Source organism: Boleophthalmus pectinirostris, unplaced genomic scaffold, assembly GCF_026225935.1.
Source record: "Boleophthalmus pectinirostris isolate CB_2022bp ecotype Guang Dong unplaced genomic scaffold, ASM2622593v1 HiC_scaffold_23, whole genome shotgun sequence".
NCBI classification, from domain to species: domain Eukaryota; kingdom Metazoa; phylum Chordata; class Actinopteri; order Gobiiformes; family Gobiidae; genus Boleophthalmus; species Boleophthalmus pectinirostris.
Window position 1 is genome coordinate 8,904,682 of NW_026571207.1, and position 17,058 is coordinate 8,921,739.

The 17,058-nt window shown below is 36.8% G+C and overlaps 1 protein-coding gene across 3 annotated transcripts in view; it reads left to right on the forward strand.

Moving 5' to 3' along the window:
* Positions 1-17,058, forward strand: part of fam13b (family with sequence similarity 13 member B) — an 83,573-nt gene that overhangs the window by 15,813 nt on the left and 50,702 nt on the right. For all 3 annotated transcript variants that reach the window (XM_055159209.1, XM_055159210.1, XM_055159211.1), the window contains exons 3-6: positions 1,172-1,381; positions 7,628-7,840; positions 9,785-9,962; positions 10,711-10,855. In XM_055159209.1, coding sequence (XP_055015184.1) covers positions 1,216-1,381; positions 7,628-7,840; positions 9,785-9,962; positions 10,711-10,855 — 702 coding nt within the window. In that variant the 5' untranslated portion in view covers positions 1,172-1,215. The remainder of the gene's footprint in view (positions 1-1,171; positions 1,382-7,627; positions 7,841-9,784; positions 9,963-10,710; positions 10,856-17,058) is intronic.

The following is a 17,058-nucleotide window of genomic DNA, read 5'->3' on the forward strand; positions in this document are numbered from 1 at the left end:
TCTTCAGGTTTGGTTAAATTAAAAGTTTTACTGCATTGCAATTCCATTTGCTTTAAAGAGTGTTTTGCATATGCACAATTTAAAGCAAATTATTACAGCCTAAATAGAATTTTGACATTTTTCAAATTGTATGTGTAACTTTCTTGAGGTGGGGCGCCAACATTCCTCATCAGGATAAATAAGTTTTATGTGGAATATTATAGTCAAAGGAACATTTCCTTAGAAATGACCATGCCTGCTCACAGTAAAGACGCATGTTTTTCAGTGGAATAAATACGTTTATTTCAGTCTGTTTTTGTTTTTTAGCTAAAATATACCTATATATACAGTGGCTTTAATATAAGTTATACAGTAAACAAAGTAATAGACAATTGTACTGATGATTAAACACATGCTATTCAATACTGATATGTACTGTACGTATATTTAGGAATATTGGTATTGGAATAAACAACAAAACAAATTTATTGTTTCAGGTAACACTAATTTTCAGGTAAGGACTAGTTTGGTGTAAGTATTGTCTATTTGATTCATGTGGCAGGGAGATGAATTACATAGTGGATAGTAGTTTAATCACTGGAGTCATTCGTGATTCAAGACTGTTATGATGTTCTGCCTACGACAGTTTAGGCAGCTAATTTTGCTAAAACATAGTTGAGATTATTATATTTAAGATACTTTCAAATTATTTCCCAGTTTGGCATTTTTTAGGTTTAATTTGTACTTCCTGATTTGAAATCGTGACTTCACACTAGGGAATTGTTGCACAGATTATTATTTGACTTTTATTATATATATAATACAACATTATTTCAACAAAATTAAGGCGTTTTCTTATGTTAAAGTATCAGAAAACAAGTTTACTTTTTAATTGGGCCTAATTTTTGTTTTTAGTTTTCCCTATTGTGATGCTATCAATATGTTTTTCAATGTATTTTTCAGCTTTTCTTCACAAATTGTTTCTTTGTGTAAAACTTTAATTATGTTCACGACAGATGTTATCCCACCAAATTAAATCAAAATGAGAGAAACATAACTTTAACTTTCCAGGTAGGTACACTCAGATTACACTGACGTTAGACTGACAATACCAAAACCCGTATGTGTAAATATATTTCATAAAGGTAAACAAAGTCTATTATACTAGCCTTTTATCCCTTTCTGTTGACAGACGTCAGGCCTCGGCGGGGTTGTGGTGAGGTGGAGGAGCAGGCCATGAGGAAGAGCGTGTCTCCGTTGCCAGGTGACGAAGGCGGGAGCTCGGCCAACACCACTCGTGTCTTCGGCGTCCCGTTGGAGGAGGTGACGCGCGCGCACACCATCAGCGGACACGAGGTCCCAGCGCTGGTCAAACACATCGTAGAGTACATCGAGGAACACGGTGAGACACGGGGCATGCAATCATCATTTATCTATGGACGGAGAGACTAAAAAAAAGATAAATCTATCTAACTCACACACCAGTTTGAAAGATCTCTTGTAGAGTGCTGACATATAGGGCTTACTCTGTTTTCCATTAATAGTTATAGGCCCCATTACTTCATTTTCACTCCCATAGTCTAAAATAGGACGGTCAAAAGTATCAAAAATCAGATGCTAATCAATACTAAAAATAGTATTGACACTAGATATTCATTTAGGCAAGTATTGATACTAAAAAAGGACACAAGCATAAGAGCACATAGTATGACCACATGATAATATAAAAGAAAGTACTATAACTTAATGTTGAAAATACTATTGCCTAAATAAAGCTTTTTAAAATTGTCATTGTTGTATCAGAATCCGCATCCAGTATCGAATCAGTTCCGTAACATTGAAATCAAGTTTGAATTTTTAGTATCGAGTCTTTAAAACAAGATAAATATTAATTACTGAAGACACTGTACCTGATTTTTACTGTATTAAAAAAGTAAAAAACAGAACTGGGTAAATTTAAACGATTTGCTATGGTCCAAGGTTAGACTGAGACTTTTTTTATATAGCACTAGAGCGGAGTTTGTTCATAATTAGACACAAACAGCATGCAGCAGAGTTATATTGTACAAGCAGCTCTTGAGGTCTAAAATGTAAGTCTGATATCATCTACATGCATTTTAGCAACTGCAACAACTTCTTGTATATGAAGACTAGACCTATTATTTGGTTATTCGCTTCAATTAGATAACTTTAATAACTGTATATGTAATCAAACTCATTTCACAGCCCCATAATCACAAAAACATTATATAAAACAATACGGGTTTAACTTAACAGATCAATTTGGCTCCTTAAATCTTCTGCATATTGTTGTGTATGACCTGACCTGACTGTGTTGCATCACACTTATGCCAAATATGTCTGTCCCTCATTGGCTTGAGATAAGATGAAGCAGACAGCTCCAGTTCTCGCTCCACTGGTCCTCCTCATTACATAAGCTCTCTGTCAGCAGCCCGACGTCTAATGAAAACACCAGGGCTCAGCTGTGAGGAGCACCATAGCACCACACTTTAAGCCAGTCAAACGATTCTGTATTCTACCCACTGGGATTTAAGCCCCCAAACATGGAAAGACTCACGGACACTTTGAAACATTCGGCTTGGAGGACTCAATTCACTCATCTATGGCGCCAATGTTGGATAAAATGGTTGAATAATGTGTGTAGGAGTAAGCCCTGAGCTCAAAATAAACATTCATTGGTTAGAAAATATAATAGTTACTCTGTTTATCTGTCATTTCAAACTGGTTAAACTAAAAATCTTTTTTTTTTTTAAAAGCATCTTTCAAAATGTTATATAAGTTCGCACATATGTTTCTGCTAACAACTTCTCACTGTGTCCGTGAACAAAAAAAAAATAATAATTGTTTTAATATGTTGCATGGGTGGTTAAAGCATATGTTATTCTTACTGTCCCCAGTAGGCAAGGCAAGTTTATTTGTATAGCGCAATTCGTACACAAAGTAATTCAAAGTACTTTACAGAAGGAAAAAAGACATTAAAATCAAATTGGGTTGGGTTTGCGTGAGAGCGCGACGATCTAGAATCACTATCGTTTAAAACTGAACTCACAATTCCTTGGTGTATTTTGCTGTTTTTCTGTCAGATTGCAGATTTGTTGACTTGTTTTAATATTTCATGTACTTTGCATGAAACAAAAAATAAACACATAGCTGTAGGAAGTGGTGCCATTTTTAACTTTAAAGATATGTTGTAGCCAGCTGAAAAAACTTTAAAAGATGGGATTAATCTTGCAGGTTTGTGGACATAGACCCTAACACGTAATGCTAAGGTTCAACATTTGTGGATTGCTATTGTAGAAATTTCTCAGTTATATAGGCCCTTGCCCACTATCTGAGATTATTACTAGGGATGCACCAATCCAGATTTTTCAGTTCCGATATAGATACTGCCAGACGTTTACATGATGTTTTTTTAATTCCGAAATTAATTATTCTGAATCAAATAGTTTGGAATTAAAACATTGTCCTTCGAGTTTACATGGAAATAATAATTCTGAACTGAACACATTAAATCGCCTTTATTTAATTGCACTCAACGTCTGGAGGTCGAGAAGGGTTCTGATTAGACAGAGACATGAACGTATTTACGCCGACTGGAAGAAAACACACACTTGAACTGCTACCGGCTTTTTTGTCATCTTAGTTTGTTACGCCACGGACACAAACATGATCCAAACTTTTTTCGAAGTCGTTTCGATGATAATGAAGCAGCATCTTGAGAATTCTCTCATTAAGATTTACATCTGTCAGATGAGGAGGAGAATAGAAGAGTGTCAGAGAAGGGATGAAGCTCACTCCCGTATCCCGCTCGCAAATCCAAAGAGCAGTGGATGAAAGTCCGAACTGAGTACTGGTGTAGCCGGACCGTCTGGATCGCATTAGAAGGGCGACCCAATGAGGATGCGCTGAACAACTGCAATCATTTTGTAAGAAAAATAAACATTTACATGATCGAGGAATAAATTAATTCGACTTTAAAATCGGAATAAACTTACTAAGGAATTAAGTGTTTACATTATCTTTTTAAAGTGGAATTAATTTTTATTCAGAATTAAAGCTCTCATGTCAATGTGACAACTATGACTTTAAGTATCCGCCAATATGCGTTATTAACGGACACCAGTGTAGGGACAGAAATGGGCACTTAATTCCTTAAAACACAGTTTACTTATTACACAAGAGATCCATTTGTGTTTGTAACTATTATTTATCCTTCAAATCACTACTGAACAGTTTTGTTTGAATAGAAGTTCAAACATTCAAGCCCAAAATCTGCCTGTAAATAGGCTTGTTACATTTAATTAAAGCCCAAACCAGGATATCAGCGTAACTATAAAACCAATACCCGATCCAGTTTATTTTTCAGTATTGGAGGTATTGGTGCATTCACAATTATCGCATCATCAAATACTAGAACATGAATGTACTTATACAAATGAATAAAAACCTAAATACTCATAATTCTATTAACTAAAACTTATTACACATTCATCAACATTTCGTGGCATTTATTTTAGCAAACAGACTTTTTACCTGCATCTTTTGAAACAAATATATTGATAAAGCTTTATTCAGACAATGTGAGTGCTGTTTATTTAGTGTCTTGTATAAGTTCAACCTGCTGAAGTACACTGTCTAATGAAGCAGACCGTGGATTGCTAAAATAGTTATAGTTATTGCGCACTTCATCCTCGCTCCGTGTGCTGTGAGCTCTCATGAGGGAAGTGCAGCCGTGACACAAGTTACTGAGGCAGAGAAAAGCACCAATCTCCCGAGAATCTCATGTGTGCACAATGAATAAGATGTTACATAAGACGGCACTGTCAGATCAGGTAAACACAGAACACACATAATGAAGCCCGGGCCACAAAACAGCACACTGGCACGTCCCGATGGAATGACAAAGTGATTAACTCCGTCAGGGTTATGACACACAGGAATGTCAGGTGTCTCCTTTGATAAAGGGGAAAGTTCACATGAGTGTTGGATTTCACAGAATGTAAATATAAAGGCAGTGAACTGAACCGGTCACATTTTTTTGTTATCGTAACCACTTGGTTTTCAAACTAGATCCACGGTACAATAAGTGCAAATCAAATGAAACTGCAAGGAACAGCAAAATAAAAGTGGAAAAATGCATAGCACACTCAGAGGGCCGAAGTCCAAAAGCTTTTTTTATTTTTAAATAATGTTTTGACAAAAGAGAAACCTTCATCAGATATTTTTCTTGCTTTGGACCACAGTACAAAGCAAGAAAAATATCAGACGAAGGCTTTTTTGCCGAAACATATCAGATTTTTTTTTTGTTTTGTACTGCGGTCCAAAGCAAGAACAAAATCTGATGAAGGTTTTTTTTGTCGAAACATTATTTAAAAATAATAAAGCTTTTGGACATTGGCCCATAAGCTTTTACAAAAAGTGCATATGACAGGATTTCATGCTTTTTTTTTTTTTTATTACTTGTTTTCATGGATAGTAGCAGTGGATCAGTTAAGTGACAGTTTGTGGAAAAAAAGTTTAAGAAAAGTTATAGGTAAAATAGTGGTGAATTCTTCAGTGGAACTCACACTATCTTGTACCATCAACATGGAAAATTGTGTCCAAAATGCAGACAGTTTACACAAAAAGGAACACATTTGTCTGACGGATTAAGCATTGATTTAATAAAGGCGTTGTCATAAATTTTTAACGACAGCTGTTGTGTAATTTCGACAGTTTTGGACTTGTCTAAATTACACAACAGCTCTGATATAATTTTACCCTGGTTAACGTGGATGGTAGGTAACAGAACTGAAATTACCTCTACGTATCTCTCATTGGCTGCTCAAGTCAAATTATAAACCAGAACTAAAAAAAAGACAAAACTTTTTTTTGTAATAAATATTCTCATGTTTACTCACATTTATTCAAAGTGATTTATAAAAAAGAATAACTACAATAATATTAACTTATTTAAAAGAAATAAACAAAACACAAAGAAAAATACCAGCAAGAACAAAACATTTTATTATTACATTTAAACATTTAGACAGTTGTAGACATGTACAAATAAAAAATGATTCTGTTGTTCAGTTACAGTTTCATTTGTCCCGTATACCCTGCCCAGCGCCTAGTAAAGATGTTTAATGATTTGTTTTGGACACAGCCAGTCTTTACTAAACAGAAATGTAACACGCCTGTATTTATTGGCAAACACAAGTTATATGGGATCGCTTGAGTGCAAGCCACAAAGTCTGCTGTGCCAGCTAATCTCGAAATGCAATGTTCTCTGTGCAGAACTCGATATCTTGTTTTATGAATGAAAGCGCTGTAATCGTTCTTATTTCACTCTATGCTCAAATGTGAATAGTTCTGGGGATGTTGCATAAAGATTGCTGATGGATCTTTAAAGTGTGTATGGCAGGTCTGGATGTTTTTCCTACTTCTGACGTGGTTTGTTGGGATAGTACCAGTGGTAAATATTTATCATAGTTTTTCATGAGTTTGTAGAAAAAAGTTGAAGAAAAGTACAAAAATACAGGAAGTGGCAGATTTTTAAAGCAAAATCTCTACAAATGTTTTTAACACAGCCAGAAAACAGAGAGAAATTACTCGAAGAGAACACATTTTTCTGACAGATTAACCCATCATTTAACAAAATAAAGGTGTTGTCAGTTGTTTTCATTTGTCTAATCATAACTATTGTGTTTTGGCCTTTGCTAAGTAACAATTACAGAATTACTTCTGTAATTGTGCTGCTCATGTCCTACGAGGAAATAAAATTATAAACTAAAAAAACCCAGAGCTTTTTTAAAGTTCAGTTTACTGCAGTTTATTGGTTTATTTTATCAGGGACCATGTGCAGACTCATTCATTTCATAAAAGAAAAGACTCTCTACACCAGATTTAACTAAAGATCATTTTCATCTGCAATCTTCAGGCAGCTTAAACATAAAAATATAAAAAAGTATCCATCCATTTATAATCAAAACTTCTCCACACTTCCACATTTAAAAAATTACTCAAATATTACGTCAACAATTACCGTATGAGCTACAACATGCAAATACAAATCAGTGTTGACAGAGCTGACTCTCTAAAATGAGAGTTCTAACATTATAAGAGAAGTTCCTCAGGTCAGAGGAGAGTTTCAGCCTGTTTGGAGCTTGTTCCATTCTTTAACGCCCTTGTATGTCCTACATCTGTGGAGTCTGCGGTCGTCGTGACTTGTGGACCTGGATGTTATGGTGGTCTGCTCAGAGAAAAGCTGGACAAACCTCTTATGTGGTGGAGGTGCAGCGTTGTTTATGCCATAAGACTGCACACATGAGAAACACGATCTTGTGAGATTTGGTTTAGACAAAAAAGGTGAAGCACTGAAGAATTACATATTTAAGTTACAAAAAGCAGCTCTATAATAACATAAACAAATAATAACGTAAAAAATCTAAATTAAGATATTCCAAAGTCAAAATTGTGAAATGGATTGCACAATAAAAATGCATTATAAATTATATCAAAATCGCATCTTGTCTCATAGAGCTTAGACCCATTATCGTGTCCTATCTCATCTGTCTTATCAAAATTATGTCTCATCCTGCCCCTGCTGTCCTCTGTACTTGAGAATAACCCGTGTGTGTGTTTATAGGTGATCTGGACTTGGAGGGCGTGTTCCTGGTGAACGGTAATGCAGAGCGAGTAGAGTGGCTGCGTCAGAGGTACGACAGTGGGGAGGAGGTGCAGCTGCAGAGGGAGGCAGACCTGGCCTCAGCCGTGTCCCTGCTCCGGCTCTTCCTCCAGGAGCTGCCCGAGCCCGTCATCCCCACCGCCATGCAGGCACACATCCTGCAGCTCCACCAAGGTATGGGTTTAGGACTTAGATGCTAACAATTAAGGGGTATAATGAAAAAAATTTCTATTTGGAGCGTTCTACCATGTTATAACGTGGTCACTACTCTTTTTCTAACTATAAGTTGCTCCTGGAGTATAAGCCACACCAGCCAAAAATGCGCAATGAAGAAGAAAAAAACATATTACACTTTTTGGGGGAAATTTATTTTATAAAATCAGAGACCAGGAACTAACATTTCATCTTGAAAGCCAAGTTAGAGTAATTACAATAAAATAGAGAACAACATGCTGTTAATGTCACATATGAACACTTCAGATAACTATAGCATAAACAACAGAACAGAACAAGTTTACCAAACTCTCCATCTCACTCTAAATCACTAAATCCATTGAGTTCCTCATCCTCAGTGTCACTTCTGAGCACCTCCACAAACTCCAGAGGTAAACAGAGCGTCACTTCGTCTTCTGCGTAGCTGTTGTCAGACTCGGCATCAGTTAGAATTATTCCGGCCTTTCTGAATCGTGACAGGATGGTTTCGGTTGTCACTGAAATCACTTCAATTTAAAAAAAAATTTGGTACAGTGGTAATGGTGCGAACGACTGACATGATACAGACAGTACAGAGGCTCTTTCTGCAGCAGACATGCACAATAGAGCTAAATGACAGTGGTACAGGTGTAATAGTAGTAGCAGATACTGACACACAAGGCTAGAGCGCCCTCTTACAGCTGTCAGTGTGAACATTTTTATATTTAAGTCGCAGGACCACCCAAACCATGAAAAAAGTGTTATTTATAGTCTTAAAAATATGGTAGGTGATTTGGGTTCAAGTAAGCATGAGGAAAATATGTAAATATGCTCTGCTTGCTTTCAATTTGCATATTATTCTCTATGGGATGGTCATGTTGTAATAGAGAAGGCATTCATATCTCTTATTAGGCTTTCATTGCGATGAACTAGTCATAGCAATAAATACGTAAATAAATGACAAGATACGGTTCCTTTTCTCTTGTCTTTGCTTTTATTTTGCAATAAAGTTCATCTTAATTTTTTCCCTTTATAACTTTTTTTCGACATAATTTGATATGCCCTAGTTCCATTTCCTTTTTTGTTCTGGCCTAGATGCTACCAGACTGTTCTTCACCTCCTCTTACCCCAATGCTCTTTTGCTTCTGTTGTCCACCACATATAATCTCCTCTAATCCCCCCGATACTCATTTAGATTACAGCAGTGCACATGTCGGTCACAGTGTGTTAGGCCTCCTTAATGGGAAAGTCTCTTTTCCCATTAATATTAATATCTCTATTTTGATTTATTTATATTCCATGTCCTGCTTGCACCTGCAGAGTGTCATCTCCTTACATAAATAATATAATAGTTTAAAGGTCCTATATTACACAAAACTGGTTCTTATGATCTTTAAGACATGTCAGAATGCTGTTATCTCCTCAAAAACATAACCAGATTTGTGTTTATTAGTTTATTAGTCTGTGTACATCTCCAGCTACATTTTACCTTTTGTTCAGTGGAGGTAGAGAGCCAATTCTAGGGCTGAAATCATCAAATGATTCTAGTGAAGGTGTATGGAGTTTAAAAATACTGTTCCACCTTGTCATGTGGTAATACAGTAATAAGTGATCCAGAGTGTTTTCCATTTGAGAGAACACAGCCTAAACATGCAGGAGTTGTGTGTTAAACATTTATGAATAAAACAAAACTCCAGGTATGCCTTTGATGAGGAAACGGCATTATAGCATAGATCAGGAAATGGCGCAATATAATCTCTTTAATATCTACTCTAAAGGACACATTATAAATGGCAAATACGTTGAGTCTCGCGTCATAAACATTTTTACAAGCAGTTATAAATGCAGTGAATATAATGACCTGGTAGTGAGTTGTAAAGTGTAGTAGTAATGGTACTTATACCGTTGTGTTTTATGGCATTTCAGATTACAGTGGTGAGGAGGAACAGTGCAGAAGGCTCAAGTACCTGCTCCAGCAGCTGCCTCAAGTGAATTACGGTCTGCTCAGGTTCTTGTGCCGGTTCCTGTCCAGCGTGGCGTCTCTGCAGCAGGACAGCTGGAACGTGGAGGCGCTGGCAGCCGTCTTCGGACCAGACATTTTCCAGTGAGTATACACCTTTCTGCTTCATCGAGTGTACAGGTGCTGTTTAGTTGGTGCTTCATCAAAGATACTGTAGCTGATTTTAAAATGTAAAAAGCATCAAGAGATCATCTGAAACTGTGATTATTCACTGCAAATAGAAGTGCTTTTCACAATTTGCAGACACCAGGATGCTGAGGTTTGCTGACACTGTAATGCTTATGACAGTGGGCATGCTGAAGGTGCACTGGTTCACTTTATAATAGGATATAGACAGCACATACTGGTCTTGTTTTGACCATAAGATATTCTTTTACAATAGATCTGTGCTGGGGCAACAGATGTCACTTTATTATATGAGTCAACTGGATACAGCCCCTTGTTGTCAGTTAATGTTATTAGTTCAGTACTTTTTAGGGCTGCACAATGCATTTACCAGTAAAGTTATGTTAAACTAAAATCTTAAAGGTAATAACTGTAACGTGTGTTCGTAACTGGTTCGTAACTGCAGTTAAGTCCAGTACAAGCACAAATGAATCTGGGATGCCACTAGCTGTCATATACTGAGCACAAATCAGTTCATATTAGAGATTAGAGATAGAGTAAAGCTGGCCGATCACACTTCTCAGAAAAATCAATATTTGATTTGAATATGATTCATATCAAACACAAGAGGCTGTACAACATGTACTAAATTTATCCCCCGGGGAATAATGCATCGTCAGACAGCTGTGGCTCGTGTTGTGTGTTTAATGCAGTGCTGTGCTGTCAGTCTGTCCACAGAAGCAGAGGACCTCCGGGAGCAGGAGAGTGTGAGCAGAGTGCTGGCAGAGCTGCTGGATAACCAGGAGGGACTATTTGACTCGGAGGAGGAGGACGTGTCCACCACAAATGACTACAGCTCCATCAATGAACAGGTACACTGAGCTTTTAGCCACCTAACAAGGCCTGTGCAATGAGAGGTTACATCATGTCTGCCCATTAACTCTTTCCCCCATGAAGACGACATTTGACGACCCCCCCTGAACCCTTAATGACGACTTTTGACACCTCCGCCGTATCACTAAAGACGAGATTTGACGACCTTTAGAAATGGCTCGGTTTTTCACATTTAAACAGAGACTGTGATAGGTGGGGGCCACTACAACCGACAGTAGACTGACCAATAGGATTCAAGGATATGTTTTCGCCGATTTTTTCCGAAGTTAATCGAAATAGTGACGATGGTAGCTTCCGGAAAAAACACGAAACACGTGCAATGGAAAGATCGCGGCGCTGCGGCGCACAGTTTTAGAAATAATGAGGAGCGGACGTATTTTATGGATAAGTTTAGAGAAAGTGACTTTTATAGATTTCAAAGTGATGATGTTGAAGTTGAAAGTGGAAAACAGCGATAGCGACGGACTTTCGGGGAGAAGGTGAGAATGCCGCTGATGCGTCTGTGTGGAGTCCTGCGATATCCGAACAAACTATCTGAGCTTTATACTCGATTATGAACCAAAATTGCCCTGAAATCTGGATGTTGCCCAGGCTAGTCCTTTAAAATATTTCAGTCTTTTTTTCCAAGATGCGATGTATAACAGAATCGCTACAGAAAAAACGCTTATGCAGAGCTCTGCGCACGAGAAAATAGCCAAGATGACAAATACTGGACACACACTGACGGGGAAGAGTTTTATTATTATATTATTATATTATAATAAGCTAAATTAGTTGAATAAGCTAAATGAGTTGAATAAATAAAATAAGTTGAATAAGCTAAATGAGTTGAATAAATTAAATGAAAAAAAAATGAATTGGGTGCACACAGGTGTACAACAGGTAAAAACAGGTGTACACTTGGCTATACTGTATCTGGTGATATGAAATCTGTTTAAATACTTTGACAAAGTATATTTTTTATTTTTTTATGAATATAGTACTCAGAACATGCAGATATCAGATGCTGAATGTAGTTTCTTGTTTTCGAGCTTGCACCTGACCAGGTAAACTCTCATTTTCAGTGAGTTGTTATGCACCTATAAATGAGTTGAATCACATTTAAACATCCATAAATGAATAGTTCAGAGTCTAAGGTTTCCAGAGATACCAAATATGTCTGTGTTACCATTAAGTTCATGAGTGTAAAAATCATTTATAATCACTCGTGGAAGTCTGTTTCTTTTATGCAATTATGCTCTATGGGTAGCCCTAGTAACATATGTATGGGTTGTTCCTAGTAGGCGTCCAGGGGGGAAAGAGTTAACATGCACTGTTCCAATCGAATGAAAGAATTAATTAATAGTACGACTTAAATTATGCCATAGCTATAAACAATTAAACCAAATATTATATATTTTGAATGGGAAAGAATATGATAAAACATTGTAGTGAATATAAATATCTTAAATTTGTGCTCTTGAAGATTAAATGAATTAAATTCTAGTGTTTCACTTTTGAAATATAGTGTTTACCATGTAACACACAGTTTGCATCTACTTTTCTAGCAAAAGCACAGCTGTATCAGCTCTCTTGTGAGATTGTTTTTGTTTAACTGGTGTGTGTGCCCACTCATCCAAAATACTGACGTCAAAATGACAGCAGAGAAGACGGTACAGTCTAGGACAAAACTCTCCCACTCAGTCTCTGTCCTTCCAGCAGTCTTTTTTTAATCCTTTCATGCACAACAGTGCGCGTCATTTTGGAAGCCTTGTAGAATGTGGCATTTGGAGTGTGCCAGCACGTGGGGCGCCATCTCTCCGGAGAATGCATTGTTGTTTTCCTATCTACAGTGTGATGTCATTCTCTCAGATGGGAGTACTAGCCAAGATTAGATTCTAGTTTATACAATACAATAGGGATGGAGAATATATGTACCAGTATAATTGGCATCAGTAATACTGGGATTTTTGTATGTATTGGTCTGATATTGGTTCTAAATAGCAAGAATTTTATATGCTATGTTTTGTTAAAAGTTAAAGGAAGTGTACGTAAGATTTTATTTAAAATTTCGTAAATTTTACCTGTCTGTGTCCCTTGATAAGAAGTAGACATGCTCAAATCAAAGATCGCTTTTACTGATAGCAATTGTAATGCTGATTTATTCTTAATTACAAAAACATTGGATGTGATGGCCAAGTTGTTTATGTTATAATTTGATGCTTTGCTTCTTAAGACGATCAGCTATCCTAACAGAAAGCAGAATAAGTGTCATGAATCTCTTATTTGGGTTACCGTTTTCAATGCTGAAATTCACTTGGCTTAAATCTAAAAGGACTCTCTTATCTGAAAGGCCACTACCTGAACCCCAGCACATGCAGCTTATCATGTGCTAGTACTGCTAGTTCTCTGAGTGAATTTTGGATGTTCTGATCTTTCACATTAGGCATAGCTTGTCCATATACTGACAATGAAAAAAAGCTGTGTGTTTGCTGTATATGCAAGCTTGGGCACTGGCAACCCAGGTTCAGTTGTGATTGTAATACTTTTTTTTAAATGGTAAAAGTGCAGGCTACATACAGTTCCTTTCATTTGATCACCTAAGCATAACATTACTGCAATTTGTGTGCTGTGTTAAAGATTTGCACAAAACAAGACAAATATCAGTATTATCTGAAGAAAAAAAAAAAAAACTAAACAAAAACTACTAGACCCCGCTGTATGTGTTGTTTGATTATCTGAGCATGGATCCATGACTCTTACATAACACCGAGAGGCTGTGTAAAGGAAGTAGGGAGTTTTTCACAGCTTCAAGGAGCCCACAGTAATGAGGAGCGCTCAAGAAAAGAACTGTGATGTAATGCTGTCAGCCCCTTCTGGGATTATCACCTGCTCTCAAACTACATCCTCACACATAATCCTGTTAGTCTGTATGTGGGCATGTATAAGGTATTGCATGTTCACACCAACTCCATACAACTGCCACAAGTCATTAAAAGGAGTTAAATTTATTTAAAAGGTGATCAGATGACACCACAATATTCTATAGGCTGAAAATTATTATATTTTATGTAATAGACCAAGTTCAGTGGTCCAGTCACTGATCATCTTCAACATTTGTGGATTATTCAACATACACATCTTGTCACAGTACTGAAAAATAACTAAAAGTCCTCCACTCATAGAAAGAAATCATGCCCATGATAAAAACTGACCCCACAAAATTATTGTTCCTTTTTTGGTCTCGAGTAGCCCCCAAGCCTGTCTCACACTCTGAGTACCTCCTACCTCAGATACTGAGCAAATAAATCAGTTTACCAGATTAAAATATTGTCACTTAAAATAGTTAAACATAAAAATACAAATAGAAAAAAAAAAGATTAAAGAACCATTAAATTTTATTTTTAAATCAAAAAACATTCATCGTACATGCTGGTAAGTGCTTGAGCACCCTTATGGGTCCCTCTGCCTCTGGTTGGGAAACACTGATTTGTTTAGCAAATTATTGTTTCATCTGTCACTTATTAACTATACACTGATATAGTTATTATGGCTATATATTTATGTGTTTTCTTTGTCTTTCCTGATGCAAGTTAGAAAAGCCTTTGGCAAAGGCCTGAAGACATAGTTAAACTTTGCATTTTATTATTATTCAAATAGACTCATGCCTTTATTTCACTTGCTTAAAAGTATATTCAGACAAATAATTCCCCTTGACACTATCCAGTCTGTAAAATGGAGAACACATTCCTATTCAGTCAACATTCTTGCCCTCCTTATACTATTTACTTTGCCAGTGTCAATCAACCGGTACAGTAAATATTAATACATGTGTCTATCACATGGTGCTGTGTTTCCATATGCGTCGTCTTAGTAAAATCAGAGTATGCACTAAAGCTATGTAAGCACAGCCTTGATAGATGAGCTTCTGCTAACACGTCGGGAGTTATAGCATGCTAAGAATGCCACACTTAATATAAAGCTTGACTGCAGACGATTCGTCTGTCAAATCAAAAGGGCGGGAATGTAGGATGGCAGCAAGGGATGTAAAGATTCATTGAACCTGCAGGGTCTTGTCCTTTTATAAACGTTCATAACCCTGTAGTTTATACTAGTGGCAGAAGATGTACTGGATGTTCCGAAGATATGTAAAAGTAGAATATTGACCTCTATTGTATATAATAAAACTTAATCTGAGTCTTTTGTACTGTACAATACTTGAACATCAACCAAGACAGCTGCTGATATTTCTGATAAATAGCAAAAATATTGTCACTCGCCATTAAAATAAAAATAAACAAATCTATATAATATTTTTATCAGTATTGCTCACCCCTAGTTTAGACCTGTAAGGAACCAGTTCTGCAATTGCCTAAGAATTTCATAGTAGTTTAGCAGTTAATCTTGTGACACATGTTAATTTTCTTGTGCATATTTAAACGAAATTGCTGAATGAATATCTTATCCCACCAATCATAAAAAACAGCAATTACATACATTTCTGTAGTGCTTCAGTGGTTGGCTGTATAATCCTGTAATCTCTATATTGCCGAAGTTGGCCCAGTTGAACATGTGGGCAGGTGTCGGATGTGTCAGCTTCCAAACTCCCACATCCATCAATGCGATCTGTTGAAAAGTACATTCCGAACCAGGCTGTTGATATTTTTACTTCACTTAATGTTCTGAGGATGGTGTCGATATCTGTGAATCAGCAGACAACATTTAAAGACAAGAGTGTCGCATCCCACACATGAAGCCTATAGCTCAACACCTCTGGGAAAGGACACTACCGATGTGTTTATGTCTGTGTTTGTTTTTTCTCGGGCAGTGCTCTTTTGATCCCTGTAATCTTTTTGACCACGTAATAAATAGCAATGTTTTACTTTTTACATTTCATGTCACGTTACTTTTCAATCAGTCTTTGAATGATGCGGCTTTCTCTTGGATAAGAAATATAGTAAAAAGTAGTGGGCCAAAAATTGAGCCTTGGGGCACTCCTATAAGCAAAGTTTTATAACTGTATACAAACCCTTTGGCTAGCACTTGGGATGTGTTTTGAATCATGAATCATTTGAATTACATGTAGTAGTGTTGAATCCAATATGTTTCAGGCGCATCAACAAGATTTACTGAGTCAAAAACTTTAGTTAAAGGCTGTAAAATGTAACTTAAAACTTTTGTCTAAACCTTAGACTTCAAAAAGGCGCATTTATTTTAAGAAGCTGAAACTTGATTTGCAACTAATTACTTTAAAAATTTACCTGGACAAGGAAAATTATAGCATTTTTAGTTATCCTGCCATTATGTAAATGTGAAACGTGCTGTTTTCCATTATTCTGGTATGACTGCCCTTTGGATTGGCAAATTGTTAATATGTAAAAGAGGTTCGATTAAATGGGATCAAGGTCACCAGCTCCAGTGGACTTCTTTGGGCCTCAGTTTAAGTGAAAGGAGAAAACCTAACTGCTATCTGCCGGGTGTTCAGATGCAACATTATCAAGTTGAGAAAAATCACCATTATTATCCAAAACATCGCAGATGGAGAGATAAAATGTCTATTAAATGCACTACAGTATTGCTCCAAATGGTAACTGATTAAATACAAATAAAAACTTTCGAAATATCTCCCACATCATAATTATTTTTTAGCTGAACATTTTTTGTGGAAAGATGTGTTACTGTTCATTAGGGATGGGCATGATTAATCGAATAATCGATAATTGATCATTAAGAATTTCATCGATTACGTTAATTTTAATCGACAAACCGAATGTAGGTTGCTGTGCGTAGCGTGACCAAACAGGGGTCCGTACATGTAGCTCTGCACTCAGAAGGAGCGAGACACAAACAGTGGGTCAGCCTGCAGCGTGCCGAAGCACAAATGTGTATTTAACGATGATTTGTACAAGAAATTCCACGCTTTCTGTTGCGTTCGGGACAAGTGTGAGTCCATGTGCACAGGTTACAAAGCAGCACATATGTTTCGGTGTCCAGTGGGAAAAAGCTTTACCAGGTGAGAGTCGCGCAATGTCGATGACGAGTCCCCACCTCCCAACCCCTGTACGGTGTCCTGGTTTTGACAAACGCAAATATGGTCACACTAACCTGTATTCCACTGAGTCGTGTCTTTTAATCCGACAGAAATTGACCGCATCAGCGACACAAGAGCTGTATTTTTATCTTCGCTGAGTTTATGCAAATT